At 41.8% G+C, this 25,319-nt stretch overlaps 1 protein-coding gene across 3 annotated transcripts in view; it reads right to left on the bottom strand.

Moving 5' to 3' along the window:
• Positions 1 to 25,319, bottom strand: part of COL28A1 (collagen type XXVIII alpha 1 chain) — a 114,526-nt gene that overhangs the window by 38,251 nt on the left and 50,956 nt on the right. For all 3 annotated transcript variants that reach the window (XM_068405316.1, XM_068405315.1, XM_068405314.1), the window contains 11 exons: positions 24,209 to 24,277; positions 22,888 to 22,956; positions 21,884 to 21,952; positions 20,260 to 20,328; positions 19,466 to 19,534; positions 18,016 to 18,084; positions 6,838 to 6,909; positions 4,832 to 4,900; positions 4,176 to 4,247; positions 3,466 to 3,534; positions 661 to 729 (listed from right to left, as the gene is read on the bottom strand). In XM_068405316.1, the coding sequence (XP_068261417.1) occupies positions 661 to 729; positions 3,466 to 3,534; positions 4,176 to 4,247; positions 4,832 to 4,900; positions 6,838 to 6,909; positions 18,016 to 18,084; positions 19,466 to 19,534; positions 20,260 to 20,328; positions 21,884 to 21,952; positions 22,888 to 22,956; positions 24,209 to 24,277 (765 nt within the window). The remainder of the gene's footprint in view (positions 1 to 660; positions 730 to 3,465; positions 3,535 to 4,175; positions 4,248 to 4,831; positions 4,901 to 6,837; positions 6,910 to 18,015; positions 18,085 to 19,465; positions 19,535 to 20,259; positions 20,329 to 21,883; positions 21,953 to 22,887; positions 22,957 to 24,208; positions 24,278 to 25,319) is intronic.

The following is a 25,319-nucleotide window of genomic DNA, read 5'->3' as shown; positions in this document are numbered from 1 at the left end:
TCTCTTTTGCAAAGACTGAAATCTCTCTGTTACCACTGAATCCTCAGTTTTATCTCTGGTCTTTCACTTGTGTATTGATCTTGCCAGTTAATCACTGAAGGCTGAAACAGTGAGCACAGCAATCCTGGTACAGACTACTGTACTCCATTCTTGAAGTTAAAAATGCAAAGGATATAACCAAATAAATCCTATTCTGTAACCTAGTACTTCCAAAAGATCTATTTTTAAAATTCTTTATTTTGGGTCTTATGTTTTTGAATGTGCAAGGTTGGTAATACTGAAACACCACTGTTAAAATAACTAATACCTCTCAGTTTATATTCAGGAAAGAGCATATTGCCCATATAGAGGTATAAAAGACCACAAGACAATGAAAGGTGGAGATGAATTTGAAAAGCTACCTTCCTAATGAAGACTTCCTGAGGGAAGTTTGCAGGGTGAGGTACACTAGACTAATTATTTAGTCTATTTTGTGTTTCTTCTTTGAAAAGATAGTAAGGTTATTTTTAAAAATAGACTTAACCTGGAATGATGGAAAAGTTGAAGAACTGGTCAGTTACTTTACTGAAAAAGTTGTTCGAGTAGTTTCTACATTTTCACAAGAGTTTTGCATATGTCTCATGTTTCTTTATTTCCTATCTTTTGCCTAAAAACTCCTACCGTTGGTCCCATTATTGAATCTCCATGACGTCCATCATCTCCTGGTGGCCCCTTGGGTCCTGGATCCCCCTATCCAAAAAGAAACAAATCCAAAACCATATTCATTATTTTCAGTTTTAATTTCCAAGTTTTTACAGAAAAGAACAAGTATTCAATTCTTTCTGACAGTGACAATTTTCGAGCTAGGCCATATGAAATCAGTAATTCTAGAGGAAGATTTTACTACCTTGATTCTGATCTCTCTTATACTTTTGCTTCTTTGCAACTGTATCAAAGAGCTTTTTCTGCCTTGACAGATAACTTGATAGCTTTAGTTTTCAACTGCAGGTTGAATATCATAATTCAGTTTCAGTGGCCAGATTCACCTGTGGCTTCTGCCTGCTTTTGCCCACACGAACAAGGCTGCATAACCTTGTTTCTGCCAGAGCACACAGATAATAGCAAAGAAATTCAAAGGCAAGTGCTGACACAGAGTATGTTTCGAAAGGCTACAGATGCGATGGTGCAGCACTTCAAAATTGCAAGCTCCACAGCCTGAAAACCCAGGAAGAAAACTGAGTTTTTCCTCAAATAGTACTCAGTACAACTGTTTAGTAATCTCAGCTCTGTCAGTGGCTTTCCTGGAAAGCAATCAGGCTTAGAATTCAAGTTCCTCACATTATCCCTTCACAGTGCAAAATTTGTCTCATTCTAGTGTTTAATCTATGGCAACAGATGTTTTACTTTACATTAAGGATCTTAAAAAGAAAATTTCAATTTTCAATGAAACTTTTGCAATTTTTAACACTAGTGAGAAGAACAGGCAGTATTTCAGGAAACATTTGCTAGGGAATGCAGATCAAATGTTCTATCAAAACCACCAAGCAGCTGAAACCATGAGAAAGGAATATGAGAAAAAACAGTTAATGTTACTGTCTCCATATTAGTAACAGCATAATGGTTGCCAAGGGAAATAAAACTCTAACCCCCAAACGTGGGGGTAGCTTAAAATAAATGAATTACCAGTGGACACAACCATGGCTGTCCAGGAGTTAAGATCTCCAGCAATCACCCACTACTACATCAAATACTTAAAGATGTATTAAAAAGACCTCAGACCATGATAACTCCCAGCTTTGAAAAACATGCCAATTCCCTGCATTAGAAATTTATGTCTGGTCTCACTACTGCAGACACCAGGATGTTCCAAGAACACTGTTACCACTAATCATTGTACTTTCCACAGTGGAGAGAGAAAACAGACCTGTGCAACCTGTTAAGTTATTGAGCAATTGTCAGAAACATAGCAGATATTTGTTTAAACAAAGAAATTATGGAGGTAAAGAGACAAAGTTTTGTATATTTTCTAAAAATCAACTTGCATTTCATAATTACCCAAAATACTTTTCTCACATCAGCCACTGCACATAAAAGCCCTGATCTAAAATTTAGTAAAGAGTCTGGAAAAACTCCTACAGACTCCAGTGGATTTTGGATCGTGGCCAGTCTGCTATGAAAGTGATATGAACTGTACTGAACAAAATAAAATCAAAGTGAAAAAGGCAATAAAGTCTACAAAGTTCTTATTTTTCAGCATGAATTTTATCAAGAAGCAGTCTTGACTCACTCACTGGTCTATTCAAAAATGCCACAGTAACCAGGAAAATGTGAAGAAGGGAGACGGGTGTAGTGAAACCTGTCTTCACACAAGTTATGCCTTATAGCATGCCACTTGCATTTTCCTGACATAAAGTTTGGCACATTATTATGGTTTTAAAACAATATAAGAGATATGAGCACGCCACAGTCCTCTCCTTTCTTGCCTGTGGTTGCATTTTTACTCCAGGTGTACCCTGACCTTCTTGTGTTCCCTTCTCCCCTCTGCTCCATGCACAAACAAGTCCAAACCACATCCTAGCCCTCTGTGATGTCCTGTTGTCAGGCTGCCAAGTACGTTGTATGTACAATACCTACACGTGCTTGTGTGTGTGGGTAGGTATATTTTTAAGGAAGAAGAAAAATGGGGATGAAATTATTTCAGAGCAATAGGATGTACATCAGTGATTGCCCTAAAAACTATCACCAAAGCTGAAAAGCATCAATTAAAGTTGAAGTTAATTGACATATTGTATTTTATTCTTGAAATAAAAATGGGGTGGTAATGACTTTCAAAATGTTTTTAAAACCTTCAAAGTTAGCTTTACTGTTGCTGAATCAGCTTATTCTACTCAGCAGGACAAGTCCCACTCATTTCAGGTACATTTTCACCACAGAGAAAATGAGGTGGATGTAACTCTAGCTATCTATCTCGTATATAACATTTTAAATTAAAGTAGTATCTATAGGCCAGCTGTTCACTTGGAAGTGACATACAAACATTCATCTCCAAAAATTCATCTAGTTCAGCATATAACTCCCTAGAACTATACATAGCCACATTCCTGCACGGAGATTTAGTGCCACATTCAGGAAACCTTTAGTCTAAGAAACAAAATGCATAGTAAATTGGAAAAAAACAAAGACTTCAAGTGATTAATTTCACAGGAGGGGCCAAAACACTTCAAAAATGTAATATGGATTTTTTTTTTTAACAAATGGCTTCAGGAGGCAATAACACGTATGAAGTTCAGCATCCTGTTAAAGTGCCCCCGAACACTCTCTGTTACTTTTTAGTACTTTTCAGTCCTTATTTCTAAAATTCAGTCATCTTTGTTATTACAACAAGGAATTTTAATTTCTTTAATTTATATTCTTTTAATTTTGACAGAATGTGTACTAGGAATTTTCTAATCTCTGATATCCAGCAAACACATATCAGATAATAACCTTTGGTCCAGCAGGTCCCTGAATAGGTGATCCAGCAACACCAGGTGGTCCTCTTTCTCCCGGTTCACCCTGTTACAAAATGGTATCATCTAGATTTAAACAGTTTCATTTTCTGCACAAGTAGCAAAAAGATTTTTCAACATTTTATATTATAAAAATATCTACAATACAGATCTATCTACAAAATAGACAATATTTAGGAAAAAACATAAATCAACTTATTGTTCTTGTGAAAGCTGGTCCAAGTTTCATGTTTTAAATAATCATTGGTTGAACCGTGTAGTTGATTTTTTAACTTTAATTATTTTTTTGTGTTCAGCTTACAAAGCCAATGGAATAACCAGAACACTTGTATTATTTCAATTTCCTTATCATTCACAGCGACACTTACTCACAAAACATTATAATAGAAAGTTAATATTTCAAAGTAAAACTTTGTGAAATGCTCATGGTTAGAATCACTTGGACAACTTTAATTTAGCTTCTCAGTGCTCATGCATAACTATAATGGTCTGTAATTGTATGTTTACCTATTTTTCTCCTTGGGACATTTGTGTCACTCAGGACAGAGAATGGAAATATTTCTGGTTTTCCTTTGTTCTGTTAAGTCTTCAAGCATCAAATGCTTGAGAAATTTGTACATTACATAAATTCCATAGATCCTTTTATAAAATACAAAGTGAAGGGTAACCCTGGAGGAACAAGCTTACTTTTGGTCCAGCTGGGCCTTGTACTCCTTTATAACCAATCTGTCCTTGGGATCCTTTTTCTCCAGGGTCACCCTGATGAGAACAAACTTTTTGTTTCAATCACAGCAAAGATTCATTCACAACTGGGAGATATACAAATAACCAAACACACAACAATAATGACGTCCATAATTAGAAAGATATTTAGATGCTCCACTCCAAATGAAATCCTGCTCAATTCTAGAATCTGCCCCAAATGTCCTAAATTTAACCAGGTGGGAGACAAAAGCTGTCTGTCTACCATTACATCTTTCCAGGCTTTTAATTTCATATTTAGATATGTAACTAGTCACCTAATTTCTCTTAGCTCCTTCTCTCTCCCTATCAGCATACTGAGGTAATTTGCTTCCTCCTAACTGTAATGAAAACTCTGCACTGAATTTTTAGGAACTCTACTGCGCAATTAACTTTCGGATCTATGTTTATAGCCCGATTTTGCTGCACTTGTTCAGGCGAAGGAACACATTGCTCTCTCTCAAATCCTTTTAAATCATTGGTTAAAATATAGTTGCTATTTAAGATATAATGAATGAAAAAATAGGCCAGAATCTGAACTCTTATAAAATAGGTCATTCTAAAGTTTGTAGTATTTCTCCAGTGTGCGTGTCAAGCCATACCTTTTGGCCTACATGTCCTTTGCCAGGGGGTCCTTCTGGGCCTCTTGGACCTTGATCGCCCTTTTCCCCCTAACGGAGATTAGACAGTTAATTAATTTTCATGTAGCTAATTTTATTGAATCAATACACTTATAAGAAACAATGCTTGCATAAACACTTTTCCCAAAAATGACAGTAAATATCTGGTTATTTTTTTTCCCTACAAAAAATAAAGTATTCTGTCCTCTTAATTCCCTTCCACCCTCCTGCATTCATATTCTTTATTTTCACAGACATTTGTAATAGTGCCATTTGCAATTGCATCAATCTTTTGTAGGAAGAATTGCATGCTTATACTCATATGAGGAAGTGAAATGCTTGCAAAGTTATCAGAAAAGGTCTTTGTTGACCAATTCTAAGAAAAACAACTTTTAAGAAGTAGTAATTTGAGGCGACTCTGTAGCTAAAGGCCAATCCAGGCTGCAAATATTTGCCAGAAACATTACTTCAAATAATTCACAAATAATCCACATAAAACATTCTATTAAGGAACATTATTTACAAAATATTTATACATAATATAAGTCAGATTAGTATATCAGAATGCCTGTAGGTAATTCAGAAAGTGAAAAGCATATTAAAATGAAGTTTAAAAATCCATTTCTGATTTGAGCTGTTGATCAGCATTACAGATCCTGCTGTTGACAGGCATCAGTCTGGATCCCACTTCTGTGAGACAGCCTCACACCTGAAAATAACTGACATAACATCACTGTGCTACTCACTGCAGGCATCAAGTTGTTCTTTGCACTGTCCTGAATACCCAAGGTAGCTGATCAGTACTAATATTTTCACTTGTAATGAATTATGACAGTGAAGGTGACAACATCAAGTTGATCATCAGAATAAAGGCAATATGCAAGAGAAAAAAACCCCAGCTTTCCCAAATACAAAAGCCACCTGTAACTTTAACCCAACATTTACTCTTAACTCTGTTTCACTTCTGATACACTGGGATCTTCATTTTTGAGCACTTATATAGTGGGTGATTTCAATTTTTTAAAAAATAACTAAGTAGCAACAGAAATCCTACATATTTTTCCACAGTGGAAGGCTTACTGCCTCAGGCTGTAGCTTGTCAAACTGGTATTTACACTGCCCTTGTAGGTGAAAAAAATGTGAAGCTGCATTCGTAATAGATGTTTATTATGGCTATGTAGGTATTTTCTGACTGAAGACCTACAGTAAAAAAATGCTGATTTGCTTAATCTGAATCATGTTTAGTTCATCAATTTTACACATTGGCCAGCTGCTACCTTCATTTAAGAGCTGCACAGTAGCAGAGTCTGGAGGCACTTGGATTCTCAGAAGCAATTCAACAATCAGCCAAAGCACTAAGTTTTGCTCACTCAGCAGCTCATTCTATTTGGAAAGAGTAAAATTAAAAGCCTCCACTTCACTTACTCTAAAAAGACTGTTTTGGGCACTCTGCTTTGCACCTTCTGAATTCCTTTCCACCATTTTGAATTTATGCTTCTTTTTCCCAATGTGGAGGAGTTTCTCTTAAGATCATCAAATTTCCCTTGGAAACAAGCAGCCCTGGTTTCAGCTGTTTGTGATGGTTTCTGTACTAGGCTAACAGGTTTCAGCCACAGCTCACCACCCTCCTAGATGCCCTAAGTTACATCAATTTGAGCATGACTTCTTGGTGTCAGGAAAAACTTAAACAGGCTGGAAGGAACAGGCTAAAGACACAAGCTATCTGTTCTCCAAGAAGATAATGAATTTTAACAGTAGTCAGTAGCCCACAAAAGGCAGGACAGCTAAATCAGTTGCCGATTCAGATGGCAGCCACTGTTAGTAAAGTTTGTTGGAAACATCTCAACTAGCCTAGTCCCTTTTGCCTGGCAAAAGTATTGGCACATGCCCTCCTCCAGGATGAACTCCTTGCCACTGCATACCTGCAAATAACAGTTAGTTCTTCTTTCATCTACACCTTTTACATGCGGTAAAATACATTTCCTTACCTTTGTCCCTGACTTCCCAGGATCTCCCGGCATCCCTTTCTCTCCTGGGAGTCCTGATGGACCTATATCTCCCTTAAAGAAGGATAAATAATTATATCTGCATACTTCAATAAATTCTTTATTCTGTAAAATTGATCTAACAGTGTGTTAAAATATTAATTAATGATATATAATATTTTTTCTCAAATAAAGGCTGTTATTCCCAGTGAGTTAAATATTCTATAGAGCCAGTAAATTTTTCTACTCATATAATCTAAAATAAGTATTTTAAATTTCTTTTCAAGCTCCCCACCTACTTCTTAAATCTTGGTTTTGTATTAAATAAATTCACATTTATTCTGTGAGTAAAAATATGCTTTTGGAGAGAGGGTGGGAGCTTGTCCTGGTTTGGCCCAAACCAGGCCAATTAGTCTTAGAGAAACCAAGGTCACTGCTAAATTCCTCACTGCTTACAAGTGAAGAGCCGAAGGGGGGTTGCACCTGCAGGGAGGAGCAGACAGGGCAGGTGGCCCAGAATTGTCCAACAAGGTATTCCATCCCATACATGTCATTCTCACTTTCCTATTTATCACTAACCCACTGCCTCCTGGGGGTGGGGCCCAGGAGGGAGGGGCCCTCCTGTCTCCCACTGATTGGTACCAGCTTTGCCAATTCTCCAGTTAAAAGCCTGCAGGTGTGATGGCAGGGGGAGCTACTGCATTTTCCCCTCTGCCCGAGGAGGATTTCCAAGCTCTTGATCTTGGTTTTGTATATATTTGTATATATTTGATTATTTCTATTATTCTTATTATACTCTTTTTCATTACTATAGTTTATTAAAAACTGTTTTAACTTTCCAACCCATAAGTCTCTCTCCCTTTTCCCTTTCCCTTAGGGTGGAGGGGGGAGGGTTAACAGAGAGTGTCTGCCACGGGGTTAATAGCTGTGACAGATTTATTGGAGCCCAACGTGGGGCACGAGAGAAGCTCCAACAGGTTGCTCTGATAAGTTGAATCCTGGCTCTGGTGGGAGGAGACCTGGAGAGCTCAGCTGAGAGAGTATCAGATTTCTTCCTTTGAGATTTATGAGGGGTTGGAAATTAAAACAGATAATGAAGATGGTGATGTCATTTTTGAATGGTGTGTTATCTCGTCTTTTTATGGAGTTTCTTTCACAGTTGAGTATTGCAATGATGCCTTACCTGCTGTGGGCACTGTCTTATTGCTTGCTTCTTCTGAATGTTTACATGCAGTTTAGCAGTGGGCGCTGGTCGAAATGTATTGTTTTGGTATGGGGTTTGATACTGATTTATGCTGTGATAAACTGGGCAGTTAATATTCCGATCTCTTATCTCTATGACACAATGACGGGCAGCTTTAATCGCGAATCAGTAGCAGCGACTTCATCTGCACGCTCCAGGCGTCCTTTAGCTGATTCTGTTAATGATTACACTTCCAGTTTTACTTCGGGAAATAGTACCTTCTCCTTTTCTGCCAAGCTGATTCCACTAGATTTTGCGAAATTAGGATGGTGCTGTCTAGGTGGCATGTTTTTATTTTCGGTTGTCCTGAATGTGTTTCTGATGTGGGATAAGATTAAATATCGGTGCAGGGACAGTTGTAGGTGTTACGCAGCCACCTCAGATCCTACAGCGTGTGCTGCCGCTACAGCCACTAAATCCACTGAAACCTTGGCAGCCTGCACCACAGCTGCTACACCCCCCAAGATGGCCACTGCAGCTACTCAGACTCTAACGAGTCTCAGCACTCCCATGACAGCCACTGCATCTACTCAGACCCCAGCATCTATCGAATCTGTACCAATTGCTCCTGTAACCAGGAAGAAATACCAAAAGAAATCAGCTTGTAAAGAGAAGGATGATGACTCAGAGCCTTCTAAGGCAGAGCCATCATATGACCCAGGTGAGGGCCCTTCTCAGGCAGAGTTAGGGCCTGACACAGATGGGGGTTTCCTCAATTGTCCTTTTAAAGCAGACCCATCACAGAAGAAAGGTCCTTCTAAAGCAGAACTATCACAAGAGGAGGACTCGGACGTAGAGATAACCTACCACTCCTTATCCCTGAAGGACCTGAGAAATATAAGGAAAGACTTCAGCCGTTATGACGGTGAACCTATTATTACCTGGTTGCTCCTATGCTGGGATAATGGGGCAGATAGCATGCAATTAGATGGCAGAGAAGCCAGACAGTTGGGATCCCTGTCCAGAGATGGTGGTATTGATAAGGCGCTCGCAAGAAAGACAAACACTATCAGTCTCTGGAGGCGACTCTTGTCAGCTGTAAAGAGCAGGTATCCCTATAAAGATGATGTTATGAGCCACCTAAGCAAATGGACCACTATAGAAAAAGGTATTAACTACCTTAGAGAACTAGCTGTGCAAGAGATCATTTATAGACACCCACGGGAAGTTGTAGATCCTGTAGATCCTGATGAAGTGGAATGCAACCGATCCATGTTCCGGAAGGTTGTGAAGAATGCTCCACCGACATATACCCATACATTGTCAATATTAGTCTGGGGAGAAGATGATATGGCACGTTCTACTGTGGGCGAAATGGCTAACTGTATGCGACAGTATGAAGATAGTATTTCTTCCCCACTGCAGGCACGCATCTCAGCTGTGGAAAAACTGACTAAGGAGAACAAGGACTCATTTAAACAACTGTCAGACAAACTGTCCATGATCGAGAATAAACTTGACTCTCTACCTACACAGGCCCGCGTTGCAGCTGTTAGGAGAAAACGTTCTCCTACAGGACCAGCTCAAAGGAAACGGAACACATCACGAGGTATCCTGTGGTTTGCCCTGCGTGGTTATGGGCAGGACATGAGCAGATGGCATGGACAAGCTACCAGTACCCTACAGGCACGAGTACGTGAGTTGCAAGCTAAAAGAAATACCAGAGAGAATTTTTCTAGAAGGACGGCTGCTCCAGTCACCAGTGAGCAGGACCCCAGTCAGGGTAGATGGGCCTCAAATCCCTTTTTCCCAAGTGTGAATAGGAGAAATGAAGGTCCAGTCCCTGTGAGCAGCACGAATCCATTTCTTAATTAGGGGAACCCTGCCTCCAGCCAGGTGGAGGAGAGGGACAACCGAGTTTATTGGACTGTGTGGATTCGATGGCCTGGCACATCAAAACCACAAAGGTATCGAGCCTTGGTAGACACTGGTGCACAGTGTACCCTAATGCCATCGGATCATAAAGGGACAGAATCTATCAGTATTTCAGGAGTAACAGGAGGATCTCAAGTGTTATCTGTATTGGAGGCTGAAGTGAGCCTAACTAAAAATGAATGGAAAAAGCACCCCATTGTGACTGGCCCAGATGCTCTGTGCATCCTTGGCATAGACTACCTCAAGAGAGGGTATTTTAAGGACCCAAAAGGGTATAGATGGGCCTTTGGTATAGCAGCTGTAGAGACTGAGGACATTAAACAGCTGTCTACCTTGCCTGGCCTCTCAGAAGATCCTTCTGTTGTGGGGTTGCTGAAGGTTGAAGAACAACAGGTGCCAATTGCTACTACCACGGTGCACCGAAGACAATATCGCACCAATCGAGACTCCCTGATCCCCATTCATAAACTGATTAGACAATTAGAAAATCAAGGAGTGATTGGCAAGACTCACTCACCCTTTAATAGTCCTATATGGCCAGTGCGAAAGTCTGATGGAGAATGGAGATTAACTGTGGACTATCGTGGCCTAAATGAAGTTACACCACCTCTGAGTGCTGCTGTGCCAGACATGCTAGAACTTCAATACGAACTGGAGTCAAAGGCAGCCAAGTGGTATGCCACCATAGACATAGCTAATGCATTTTTCTCTATTCCCTTGGCACCAAAGTGCAGGCCACAGTTTGCTTTTACCTGGAGAGGTATCCAGTACACGTGGAATCGACTGCCCCAGGGGTGGAAACACAGTCCTACTATTTGCTATGGACTGATCCAGACTGCACTAGAAAAGGGTGGAGCTCCAGAACATTTGCAATACATTGATGACATCATTGTGTGGGGTGATACAGCAGCAGAAGTTTTTGACAAAGGGGAGAAAATAATCCAAATTCTTCTGAAAGCTGGTTTTGCCATAAAAAGACGCAAGGTCAAGGGACCTGCCCGGGAGATCCAGTTTTTAGGGATTAAATGGCAAGATGGGCGTCGCCAGATCCCGATAGAGGTGATCAACAAAATAACAGCTATGTCCCCACCTACTAACAAAAAGGAAACACAAGCCTTCTTAGGCGTTGTGGGTTTATGGAGAATGCATATTCCAGATTACAGCCAGACTGTACGCCCTCTTTATCAAGTGACCAGAAAGAAGAATGATTTTCAGTGGGGCCCTGAACAAGGACAGGCTTTTGAACAGATTAAACAAGAGATTGTGCATGCAGTAGCCCTTGGACCAGTCCGTACGGGACAAGATGTTAAAAATGTGCTCTACACCTCAGCTGGGGACAATGGTCCTACCTGGAGCCTCTGGCAGAAAGTACCAGGGGAGACTCGAGGTCGACCCCTAGGATTTTGGAGTCGAGGATACAAGGGTTCTGAGGCCAATTACACCCCAACTGAAAAAGAGATACTGGCAGCATATGAAGGAGTTAGAGCTGCTTCAGAGGTAATTGGTACTGAAGCACAACTTCTCCTGGCACCTCGATTACCAGTACCAGGCTGGATGTTCAAGGGTAAGGTTCCCACTACCCATCATGCAACTGATGCTACATGGAGTAAATGGATTGCATTAATTACACAGAGGGCTCGAATAGGAAACCCTAATCGCCCAGGAATCTTAGAAGTAATCATGGACTGGCCAGAAGGCAAAGACTTCGGAATGCCACCAGAAAAGGAGGTGACACGTGCTGAAGAAGCCCCACCATATAATGAACTACCAGAGGAGGAGAAGCAGTATGCCCTGTTCACCGATGGATCCTGCCGTCTTGTAGGAAAGCATCGGAAGTGGAAAGCTGCTGTATGGAGTCCCATACGACGAGTCACAGAAGCCACAGAAGGACAAGGTGAATCAAGTCAATTCGCAGAGGTAAAAGCCATCCAGCTGGCTTTAGACATTGCTGAACGAGAAAAGTGGCCAAGGCTGTATCTTTATACTGACTCATGGATGGTAGCAAATGCCTTGTGGGGGTGGTTAAAGCAGTGGAAGCGAAGCAACTGGCAGCGCAAAGGCAAACCTATTTGGGCTGCTGAATTGTGGCAAGATATTGCTGCTCGGCTAGAGAAACTAGTCGTGAAGGTACGTCATGTAGATGCTCACGTACCTAAAAGTCGGGCAACTGAGGAACATTGCAACAACCAACAAGCGGATCAAGCTGCTAAAGTGTTCCAAATAGATTTGGACTGGGAACATAAAGGTGAACTATTTTTAGCTCGGTGGGCTCATGACACTTCAGGTCATCAAGGGAGAGATGCAACATATAGATGGGCTCGTGACCGAGGGGTGGACTTAACCATGGACTCTATTGCACAGGTTATCCATGATTGTGAAACATGTGCCGCAATTAAGCAAGCCAAACAGTTAAAACCCTTGTGGTATGGGGGGCGGTGGTTGAAATATAAATATGGGGAGGCCTGGCAAATGACTATATCACACTCCCTCAAACCCGCCAGGGTAAACGCTATGTGCTTACCATGGTGGAGGCGACCACCGGATGGTTGGAAACATACTCTGTGCCCCATGCCACTGCCCGGAACACTATTCTGGGCCTGGAAAAGCAAATCTTGTGGCGACACGGCACACCAGAGAGAATTGAGTCGGACAATGGGACTCATTTCAAAAACAGTCTCATAGACAACTGGGCCAAAGAGCATGGCATCGAATGGGTATATCACATCCCCTATCATGCACCAGCCTCTGGGAAAATTGAACGGTATAATGGGCTGTTAAAAACTACCCTGAAAACAATGGGGGGTGGAGCCTTTAAAAACTGGGATAAGCATCTGGCACAAGCTACCTGGTTAGTTAACACCAGGGGATCTATCAATCGAGCTGGCCCTGCTCAGTCAGACCTTCTACATACAGTAGAAGGAGATAAAGTCCCTGTGGTGCATGAAAGGAATCACAGAATCACAGAATATTAGGGATTGGAAGGGACCTCGAAAGATCATCTAGTCCAATCCCCCTGCCGGAGCAGGATTGCCTAGACCATATCACACAGGAACGCGTCCAGGCGGGTTTTGAATGTCTCCAGAGAAGGAGACTCCACAACCTCTCTGGGCAGCCTGTTCCAGTGTTCAGTCACCCTCACCGTAAAGAAGTTTTTCCTCAAATTTAAGTGGAACCTCCTGTGCTCCAGCTTGCACCCATTGCCCCTTGTCCTGTCAAGGGATGTCACTGAGAAGAGCCTGGCTCCATCCTCTTGACACTTGCCCTTTACATATTTATAAACATTAATGAGGTCACCCCTCAGTCTCCTCTTCTCCAAGCTAAAGAGACCCAGCTCCCTCAGCCTCTCCTCATAAGGGAGATGTTCCACTCCCTTAATCATCTTCGTGGCTCTGCGCTGGACTCTCTCTAGCAGTTCCCTGTCCTTCTTGAACTGAGGGGCCCAGAACTGGACACAATACTCCAGATGCGGCCTCACCAGGGCAGAGTAGAGGGGGAGGAGAACCTCTCTCGACCTGCTGACCACACCCCTTCTAATACACCCCAGGATGCCATTGGCCTTCTTGGCCACAAGGGCACACTGCTGGCTCATGGTCATCCTGTTGTCCACTAGGACCCCCAGGTCCCTTTCCCCTACGCTGCTCTCCAACAGGTCTGCCCCAAACTTGTACTGGTACATGGGGTTGTTCTTACCCAGATGCAGGACTCTACACTTGCCCTTGTTATATTTCATTAAATTTCTCCCCGCCCAACTCTCCAGCCTGTCCAGGTCTCTCTGAATGGCTGCGCAGCCTTCCGGTGTGTCAGCCACTCCTCCCAGTTTTGTGTCATCAGCGAACTTGCTGACAGCGCACTCTAATCCTTCATCCAAGTCATTAATGAATATATTGAATAGAACTGGTCCCAGAACCGACCCTTGCGGAACTCCGCTAGACACAGGCCTCCAACTGGACTCTGTCCCATTGACCACTACTCTCTGGCTTCTTTCCTTCAGCCAGTTCACAATCCACCTCACTACCCGATCATCCAGACCACACTTCCTCAGTTTAGCTGCGAGGATGCTGTGGGAGACCGTGTCAAACGCTTTACTGAAATCGAGATAGACCACATCCACAGCTTTACCATCATCTATCCACCGGGTAACATCCTCATGAAAGGCTATCAAGGTGGTTGAGCAAGACTTCTCATTGGTGAAGCCATGCTGAGTGCCCCTAATGATCCCCCTATCCTTGATGTGCCTAGAGACAGCACCAAGAACAAGTTGCTCCATCACCTTTCCGGGGATGGAGGTGAGGCTGACCGGTCTATAGTTACCCGGGTCCTCCTTCTTGCCCTTTTGAAGACTGGAGTGACATTCGCTTTCCTCCAGTCCTCAGGCACCTCTCCTGTTGCCCACGACTTAGCAAAGATGATGGAGAGTGGCCTAGCAATGACTTCCGCCAGCTCCCTCAGCACCCGCGGGTGCATCCCATCAGGGCCCATGGATTTATGGACGTCCAGATTGCTTAATTGGTCCCTGACCCAGCCCTCATCAACCAAGACAGATTCCTCCTCTATCCTGACTTCTTCTGAGGCCTCATGGGTCCGGGGCTCCTCAGGACAGCCTCCAACAGTATAGACAGAGGCAAAGAAGGCATTCAGTAACTCCGCCTTCTTTTTATCCTCTGTCTCCAGGACCCCCACCTCATTCATCAGTGGGCCTACATTGCCTCTAGTGCTGGCTTTACCTGCAATGTATTTGAAGAAGCCCTTTCTGTTGTCCTTGACCTCTCTTGCAAGGTTTAATTCCAAGGAGGCCTTAACTTTCCTAGTTGCCTCCCTACATCCTCTGACAACAGACTTCTATTCCTCCCAAGTGGCCAGCCCCTCCTTCCACGATCTGTACACCCTCTTCTTCCACTTGAGTTTGCCCAGCAGTTCCCTGTTTAACCATGCAGGTCTCCTGGTACCCTTCCTTGACTTCCTACCTGTTGGGATGCTCTGATCTTGAGCTCAGAAGAAGCAGTCCTTGAATGCTAACCAACTATCTTGGGCCCCCTTACTTTCTAGTACCCTGTCCCATGGGATTTCCCCTAGCAATTGCTTGAAAAGGCCAAAGTTGGCCCTCCTGAAGTTCAGGGTTGCGATTCTGCTAGCTATTCTGTTCCTGCCACATGAGATCCTGAACTCTACCATCTCATGGTCGCTACAACCAAGGCTGCCCTCAACCTTCACCTCTTCAACCAGACCCTCCTTGTTAGTGAGGATCAGATCCAGTAGCGCTCCTCTCCTAGTTGGCTCATCCACCATTTGCATCAGAAAGTTATCATCAATGCACTGGAGGAACCTCCTGGACTGGGGATGGCTGGCTGAGTAGGCCTCCCAGCAAATATCAGGGTAGTTGAAATCCCCCACGACAACCAGGCCCTGTAATTGCGAGACTGCTCTCAGCTGCCTGTAGAAGGCCTCATCACCCTCCTCATCCTGATCCGGTGGCCTGTAATAGACACCCACAACAGTATCACCCCTGCCAGCCTGCCCCTTAATTCGCACCCACAAACTCTCAGCTCGCTCCTGATCCGCCCCTGGACAGAACTCAATACATTCTAGCTGCTCACTCACATAAAGAGCAACTCCACCACCTCTCCTTAGCGGCCTGTCTTTCCTGAACAGGACATAGCCATCCATGACCACATTCCAGTCATGCGAGGCGTCCCACCAAGTCTCTGTGATTGCCACTAGATCATAGCCCCCCGACCGAACACGGATTTCTAACTCCTCCTGCTTATTCCCCATGCTGCGTGCATTGGTGTACAGGCATTTCAGGGAGCGAGCTGGGCACACTGATTTCGTCCCAGATTCACCCCCTGATTTCACCCCAGGGGGATGGGGGGCCTCCTGGTCTACCTCAACACTAGAGCGTTGCCCCAGTGGTGCAAGCCCAGCTACCACCCCATCCCCCTTCGAATCTAGTTTAAAGCTCTCCGAATGAGCCCTGCTAATTCCTGTCCCAGAACCCTTTTGCCCCTACGACATAAACCTTTCCCATGTATCACGGTCACGCCTGGTGTCTTATAAAACCAGCCATTATCAAAGAACCCAAAGCCCTGCCTGTAGCACCAGTCTCGTAGCCAGGCGTTAATAGAGAGAATCCTACTATTCCAAACAACGTCATCACCTGAAAATGGAAGGAGGGAGGAGAAAACAACTTGTGCCCCAGACTCTTTCACCAACCGTCCTAGCGCCTTGTAGTCTTTCTTCATCCCCCTCAGACTACGGGATGCAGCTTCTTCCCCACCTGTCTGGAAGATCAGCAGGGGGTAGTAGTCTGTGGCCTTCACCAGGCTGGGGAGTTGCCTGGTGATATCCCTGATTCGGGCTCCAGGCAGGCTGCAGACCTCCCTGTGATGGGGGTCAGCTCTGCATATTGGGCCCTCAGATCCCTTTAGGAAGGAGTCTCCAACCACTAAAACTCTTCTCTTCTTCCTTGTGGAGGAGGTAGCTATACGCCCGTCAGGTTTTTCTGACTGTGGTGGGACCTCTGATATAGGTTGCCCCTCTCCACCACATCCCCATTGGACCGGCTGTATTCCACTAGGGCTTCATATCTATTGCTCAGAGGCACCTGTGGAGGCGAGGTAGGCAAGGAGGGCACTTGCCTTTTGCCACGGCCATAGACTTGCCTCCACTCACTCCTCTCCTCTAGGTTATCGTTTTCCACCTGAGAGGGGCAGAGTACAGGGGTCCCTCGATCCTGGGAGCTCTCCGGCAGGTGCTCCCATTTTTGTTGCAGGGAGGAATCTATTGGGAAAAACTGTCTGGGTCTTCCTGCAACGGGCAAAGGTAAACACCTTCGTGGGATTGCTTTTGCTCAGGGACCTGGATGTACTTGGTGGGTGATGTTGCAAGATGGTGAAGTCTGATGTGTCCCTGAAGGTGATCTGATTCTGGGTGAGACTACTTAATTCTGAACTGTATGTTGTTGCTGCATAATACTAACAGTGTTCATAAGTGTCTTTCAGGTTAAGACAGTGGTGACGAGACCGGAGCTAGCTGCAAGTGGCGTCCAGTAACCTCCTCGAGACTGACATTTTGAACCTGCAACCCATGGGCATGAACCGTGACAAAACTCATACCATGTCTCCTGCCCTGAGAGACTGCTAGCCAGATAGAAACCCACAATCCTGAACTAGATGAACTTGATGAACTTTTTGCATAAAGATGAATCATAAACTAGTGATATGTGTATATATATATTTGAAAATGAAAAGGTAGTGGTGATCTGAGTATGACATGAATGGTATGGAATAAGGGGTGGAATGTCCTGGTTTGGCCCAAACCAGGCCAATTAGTCTTAGAGAAACCAAGGTCACTGCTAAATTCCTCACTGCTTACGAGTGAAGAGCCGAAGGGGGGTCGCACCTGCAGGGAGGAGCAGACAGGGCAGGTGACCCAAGATTGACCAACGAGGTATTCCATCCCATACACGTCATTCTCACTTTCCTATTTATCACTAACCCACTGCCTCCTGGGGGTGGGGCCCAGGAGGGAGGGGCCCTCCTGTCTCCCACTGATTGGTACCAGCTTTGCCAAATCTCCAGTTAAAAGCCTGCAGGTGTGATGGCAGGGGGAGCTACTGCATTTCCCCCTCTGCCTGTGCTGGGGGGAGCAACTCTGCCTGAGGAAGATTTCCAAGCTCTCGATCTTGGTTTTGTATATATTTGATTATTTCTATTATTCTTATTATACTCTTTTTCATTACTATAGTTTATTAAAAACTGTTTTAACTTTCCAACCCATAAGTCTCTCTCCCTTTTCCCTTTCCCTTTGAGGCGGGGGGGAGGGTTAACAGAGAGTGTCTGCCACCGGGTTAATAGCTGGCCCAGCTTTAACCCGTGACAGAGCTCTAGCACAGCATTTCGAGTTTAAAAGCTAAAACTGTGAAGTTAAGTGAATATCTGTCACTGAAATTCCTTCTTATTTTGGTCATTGCCAATTTATATCAAAACATCTACTGAGTTTATCAGCAATTAGGGAAAGAATTAGAAGACCCTATAAGGAGCAGTTAAAAATAAAAACAGGCTCACTTTAAGTCCTTGTACGCCAGTTGCTGGAAGTCCTGGTTCTCCTTTTTGTCCAGGTTCACCTGGCTGACCCTAGTAACAAAAAGTCTTTTGTTTAACAGAGGAAGACAAGTTAGCTTCATTCATTACTTGCACTATTTCACTAACTGCTTTACACATAGAAGTGGACTTGATGATCCTTATGGATCCCTTCCAACTTGAGATATTCTATCATTCTATGATTGTAAGTGGTCAAGTTTTCAGCCAAGCAGTTTTCAACTGGAAAATTCTGTTCTTTAAAAACCCCTGGAACTTGTAGGACTGCATCTATTTTATTTAACCTTGCAGTGAGCAGAAAGTCGAAGTGAATCATTCTAACTCTCTCCTTTTAGTTTTAATACTTTTTTTTTTTTTTTTACTTTATACCACTATATCAAAAACTCTTTGGTCACTGAATGAAAAGTGAGTCTGAATAAAGAAAAATCAGAACTTCTGTTTAAGAGAAAGTTATACCCTCACAATTCTTCCTTCCAGTAGTTATAAAACAGTTAAAGAAATTCAGTTTTTCAGTTTTGCTTTTTAAAATACTTCTTCACACTAGGAAAATTGTCCTCATACATGACATGTTTCACAGCTACCTATTTTTCCCTACATTAATATTAAACATTGCTGCTGTAACTGCTACTTACATGCCAAAGTGATGCCCAGAAGAAAATGATTGTATTTCTCCTGACTTTTGCTGCAGTGACTAATGTCTTCCTTTTGTAAATTAAGGTAATCACAAAGCACACTTCTGCTTTACAGTTCATCAGTTCATTCCACTTGCTCTCCTCAGCAGTTCCCTTTTTCTCCTTTTTCGGTGCTCACCTGACACTGTATTGCTAGAGGCTTGGGCTTTGACAGCTGCAATTGTTTACCCCACTTTCCTGTTCTCTTCCTACTTTCCCTCCTTCTGTGATGCAGTGTCAGCTACTAAGTACATTTAAGCTCTTTTTTCTCTCCTAGTGTTTCTGTCTTTGGTTTTGGTTCTTTCTCATGATGACCATGGAAGGCTGAAGGACAGGATAAAGGCATGGCGGGACTAGCCTTAAGTCTCAAAACCATTGCTGGTTTACGGCTAAGTTGTTTGGTAAAATGCTTTACTTGAACACAACCTCTATGTGGCACCAAACTCATTCAATATAAACATGTCTGAAAGGTACTTTGTTTATAAATTTGTGTTAATTTAGAACCTAAAATCCACATTCATAAAGGTTAAGGGATGACGCTAAGCAGAAGACACATGCCTCATCTGGGGAACACCTTGATAACATGGGTGGCTTTCCCTCAAAGATTCAAAAATGAATTGTTATCTCCAATGAAGATACATTACATTTTCATCTCATCAAACACATTTTTGAAAAGCTTGGCAAAGGTACGTTGCTTGTTGTTTCTTGCTGGTGCTATTTTTAAAAAATAATGTCTGAATCATTACCTTTGGACCTGGCAGACCAAAGCCTTTAGATCCTTTTGCCCCAGGGTTTCCTTGTGGACCCTGTATACCCTACAAAGCAAAATAAATGAGTTAGTGCATTACACACTTCCACATCTGAAATTCACCACGTGTCCATCTTTCACTTAATAATGATTTTATCTTATCTTTAAAAGAAAACAACTTGCTTGCCTGTCCTCAGGCTTAGTTCTGAGATCTTTATTTCATTTTTCCTTTGTCACTATCCTGTGGATTTCACTGACATGCCCAAGCGTAATGACAATTACTGTTTAGGGAGAAAACAAACGGGAAATGTTTCTGTATCTGCATCTAAGCCCTGATTCATTGGGATAATATGGTGGAAGCATGAACTCTTCTTTCAAAAAAAAAAAAAAAAAAACAAACCAAAAGATCTTTTGGGATGTTTCAGTTTTTCTGTATGCAACTGTTAAAGGCTGTGTTCAAGCTTCAAAGGGCTTGAAATTCAGAAGTGGATTCTTACCTTGTGAAACTCTTACCTATAATACGTCATCATCCAAGCAATGCATCTGATTTCTCTCCTATGCAAATTATTATGCAGATTATAACAAATTTGTTTGCTTGATTCTAAGACCATTCAAATCAGTTGGAATCACTTATATTTACAAGCTTTGCCTAAAGACTAGTTTGTTACTTTTTAAAATGAAAAATCACTGTGAGATTTTTTTAATGTCTTCACCTCAAAATTAGAGCTCTAATAAAGTATAAAACAAAAACTACATGCAAATGCTTATTGCATGTCCAAAATGTAGACTTACCCGGCTTCCTGGATTGCCTGCTCCCGGTGGTCCTGCTGGGCCCTGTGGTCCTACTTGGCCTTGTTCACCCTATACAAAAAGTATTCCTAAGAGCTAAATGGCAACAGACCATGCTAGCTGATTAACATATTTAAACTAAACACAGAGCAACAGTCCCCAAGCTGTATTATCTTGAAGTTTGCTGCTTCTGTTTGAGTTAAATGTCTTTGGAATGCCTATGGCAACTGATCTAACAAAAATAATACCTCTTCCTACCTACAAACTCTATCTATCTCATTTATAACATTAGATGATCACATTTGCAACTTTATTATTAAAAGGATCTTTACATACTGAGATTAATTTTAAAGATTTCCTTGTATGGAAATATACACAGTGTAAACAGAGCAGATAGAGTGTGTTTTTGAAAAATCTTTGTCACGTAGTATTGTAATGGTATTGTATAGCACTGGGGGAGGGAATAGAGGAATTATGTCAGAGGAAATTATGGGAATAGGGGAATATGGGGAGGTCATGGGGGTATTGGAAGTGGCACAGACCCATGAAGGTGTCAATGATGTGTGACATCAGTCCCTAGAAAACAAACAATAATTAGTTTCACTTATGCCAGAAACACTTATTTACTGAAACGGTACTGAACACTTACTGTCCTGGCCATCACTGCGATTTTCCTGTACAGGCATGGGAATAAGATAAATCATTGCTGCACAGATAACCAATCTTCCTCTAACTAAGGCCTTGACCAAGATGGTCTGGCAGGTGCTCACCAAGTATATCTCTCACAGACAGGCCAAATCAGACCACATAACACCACCTAGGTTGCTCTAAAGATTTTGGAGAGCCATTTGACTGGACAGTGAGATGAGTAAATTCAAGTTAACTTCCCACATTCGTGAAGCACTCCTTGCTGACCAAGCTGTCAACAACTTTGGATGGGAATGCTGTTCTCTCCTCTCACTGAAGCTGAGTGTGGGGCAACGAGGAAAGCAGGAGTCATGGGGACAGGGGGGAAGGAAAACAAGGGGGAGTAGGAGGAAGGCTATGTCACTAAATCATGAGAAGAAAGATCTGGAATCACTGCCTCTGCTCTATAGGACATCTGGGCATGTTGCATCAGCCACCCTCTGGGGATGCATGAGATACAGGCTGGAATCTCATCAGACCAAGGGAATTAAAACTGTTTTGGATCCCTCTTTGGTGGACTGGGCACCAAAAAGCTAACAAACTTCAAAAGCCAGAGTGTTCCTTTGCCTGTTCCAGGTCCATTAGAGTAGATGACTCAAAGGGGTTTTTATATTTTTTTAAATATTTAAACAAAATTTAAAATATTTTAAATATAATATTTCTGAAATAAATTTAGGAGGAACAACATCCATTTCTTCCCTCATACTCCCCGCTGCATAGAATACAGTCCTTAGGGCTCTCAGTTAACATTAACAGGCTCAGCTACTTGTACAGATGAGTGCAGCCTATGGAGCTGCACGGAATGGTGTAGCATAGTTCCTCAGATTCCAGGTAAAACATACCTTTGTATTGTTGTGGTATTGTGTGAATAATTCATCATTAATTTAACTATAAATATAATTAACTATAGATACGATTAGAAAAATACTCTGTGCCTTACCTTGTCACCTTTGATTTGTTGACCTGGTGGTCCACGAGGACCAGCCACACCTTCAGAGCCTTTTTCACCCTAGAAATATGTGACAGTTTTGTAACCGTATTTGGGAATTTATAAAGAACACCATCCTAGACAAACTGGTCATCACAGTGTGGATAATGAGGAAAAAAGTATTCCTTCACAAACAAACAAGAAAAATAGTCAATGGAATTATCAGTATTGGAGAAAAGCGATTCAGTTACAATTCATAACATGCTTCATCTGCATTCGTCGTGTTGCTGAACACAGGACTTCAAAAGGAGAAAATGAAACACTAGGAAGAAGGAAGCTACATTCTGAAAATGCGGTAATATGTTCATTAGTCAGAGGGCAGTTCAGAACCTGGTGCAAGGACATGACCAACATCTTTTCCATAAAAGGAAGAAAAATCTTCTTTGATTAGTGGTTCAAGGCTCTAGAGAATCTTGAAGCCACTAAAAAAAGAGGGATATATTTTGATGGGAAGCCCAGTTGTGATTTAATCATAAATCTTTGCTTGTTGTACTTATTTTTAAAAAAAGGAATGTTCACATATATTAACCTAGCAAGTGCCCTTGATGAGGTAACTGTCCATAGAGACTCATACAACCCATCTTTTAGTTTCCCAAAATGGTAAGAGAATGAAAACAGTTCCTGAATGTTTTCTTCCAATACAGAACATAAATAGCTAAGTCGTCTATCAGAAGACAATTTATCTCATTAATGCTACCACAATAAGGTCTCTTATTAAACACATAAATAAGAGAATCGTTAACTTACTACTGTTAGAGGGACTATACAACTTTTTTGTAATTATCTGGATAGAGTTTCTGAACTCAGAGGGATATTCAGAGAGCACAGTGATTCGGAAGACCAAGATCCATCAGCTGACAATTTATACCAGTGAAACAATCAGTGATCTTAAATAACTTAGACACTATTGCAAATTTGGCCCATCATGTTAAAAAAAATAATTTCCATAAAACTACCTTTTGGCCTTGAATGCCCTCTCCTGGTAGCCCTTTCTCACCTGGCAGACCTTCAGGGCCACGTGGTCCCTGTAAGAAAAGAAAAATATATTCAGACTATATCAGCAATTCCATTTTTTATTGACATGTTGTCTAACTTGCTAGTATAGGTTCTTCCAACTTTTATGACACTGGTAAGTAAAAATGCTTCTGTAACAGCTGGCTGAACCCAGGCAATTAAAATGAAGTGTAGTAACCCTTAACTGGAGGATTTAGATTAGAATAAGCTAATGCTGAAATGGTGTGAATTACATAATTTATGTCTAAAGATTGTACCCTTAAAACTAAAATGAACCTGTAGATTAATTTATAATAAATACATTTACACTGTGAAATTTATTCCCTATAATTTATATAATTCCATTATTTTCATAATGAAAATCATTAATTTGAACATAGGTTTTTTCATACAAAATGACAGTTTAAACATACAAAATTAGAGAATGCCAATTTTGTTTTAAAGAAGTACAGAAGTAATTATTTTTGTAATACGTTCTGTTCTTCCACAAAATTCATCTTTCATTATTTAAAGCTAATAAAGAATTTTTTGAGGATGATCTTGATAAAGCAAAAAGTTTCTAGATTTTTTGTGAGAAAAATAGTGTTTTACAACCACAAAGTGGCTTGCAAAAATACTATTAGAATGAATCTATCACCCATCCACATTCGTGGCTTCTTAATTAACAATCTCTGAGATTTTTAATGAAATACACATGGAAACCACACATTTTATACATTTCAGGAAGAAAAAGTAGCCAGTGAGCGCTAAATCAGTGTTACAAAAAGCTTGCTAAGTTCTGTAATTCAGAAGATAAAGGTATAACTAAAAGCATGTAATTTGGGTCTTTGTTTTTGATGCAATCCAAATTACACACAGGAGTTGAGGAATGTTTCAGCTCTTGGATTTTCATCTTCTTAAAATTTTATTTTAGACAATTTTTAAAGATTAGCCTCAACTCAAACAAGTAGGGGTACAGCTATTTATATACAACTCCATGTCTTCCTGAAAACTGGATACTGCAGTCCTGCTCACATGGACCAAGCAATTTTTTATTTCCCCAAAACTTGTTTGGACATGGCTTTATTCTCCTTCTAGGGCAAGCCACGTGCAATTACTACAGCAATACTGGGCTGGCATAGCTGAACACACTTCTGCTGCTCCACACTAGGTTACAAGGTGGTTTATGGAATCAGTAGCCAATATAGCTGCTGTCAATCAATTACACTCACTAAGACTTATTTTATTATATTTCCACTTCCAATGCATATTCCACTGACTTACAGGTGATCCTGGCTCACCAATTCCTGGAGGTCCTGGGAGTCCAATTCTACCTTCTCGACCTGGAGCACCCTTGTCAAAAAGAATATTAGAAAGTTCAGTCCTAATTCAACTCAATGCTTTTGAAAAACATAGCATTTACATAGAGATGACTTAATGATATCACCAGAAAGGTCTAAAATCAAATGTGTAACATCTCCTGATGCAAAAAAAAAAAGCATAAATAACAATTTAGAAACATTTGAAAGTATCTTTCGATTAATAATTGGAGCACCAGATCGCATTCCAGCCCTCATGCCAACAGCAAAGGGGTGTTATCACTTTGCATAGGGGTAACTGCTTAAAAGTGCAGGACCTGAGAGATGACAGGGATGAGGGAGCAAAGTTGGGCTAAATTTCATTGCAGTACAACCCAACCAGGATGCAGGAATGCTCAGGTGTGAGGGATGCCTCTGTTTAGGCATTCAAATTGAATCGAAGCTGCTTCAGTGGAATATGGGATTGCGTGGGAACTCCAGGCACTGCATAGCTTCTGTATCTTCTATTTATAACGTGTTGTAATCTTCACAATTCCTCCAGTTTACTGAGGACTATGTGCTTCAAGGATAAGAGCACAGAGGATTTTTATCTCTCCCCAGAGTAGTACAGAGACTGGGAGTGACATTCCTTCTCCATAAACTATTTTCCTTTCTAGAATGACCCAGTGTTTGTCCTTTTATATGGCAAATTACTAGTTTCTGACCTACAGAAACCCTCTGTTCCAGGGTCTGCCCCACTGCACAGAAAATATGCAGGAGTTCAATGAATGTACAAATTAGAGCAGTAAAAGCAAAAAAAAAATGCAGGTATTTTAGACACTGGCACTTGGCTCCAAAAAATAGAGAAAAAATGGCATAACGCAACACCAAAGACTTAGCAGCCAGAAGAACTAGGGTGAGATCTAGTTCTGCCCAGTTTAGATTTCTTCTTTGAGTCTGAGCTGTAGGTCTCTAACAAAACTCTCATAAACTAAGTCATCATGTTTCCTGTGTAGAGGCTTTTGCAGTTTTCCAAAAGGAGGTTTGTCTGGCCAGCATAGGCAGACGTGACTTTTCTCCATTAGCACGACTGGATT

The sequence above is a fragment of the Nyctibius grandis genome, chromosome 7 (genome assembly GCF_013368605.1).
Source record: "Nyctibius grandis isolate bNycGra1 chromosome 7, bNycGra1.pri, whole genome shotgun sequence".
Classification (NCBI taxonomy): Eukaryota; Metazoa; Chordata; class Aves; order Nyctibiiformes; family Nyctibiidae; genus Nyctibius; species Nyctibius grandis.
This window is presented reverse-complemented; position numbering and strand designations above follow the sequence as displayed.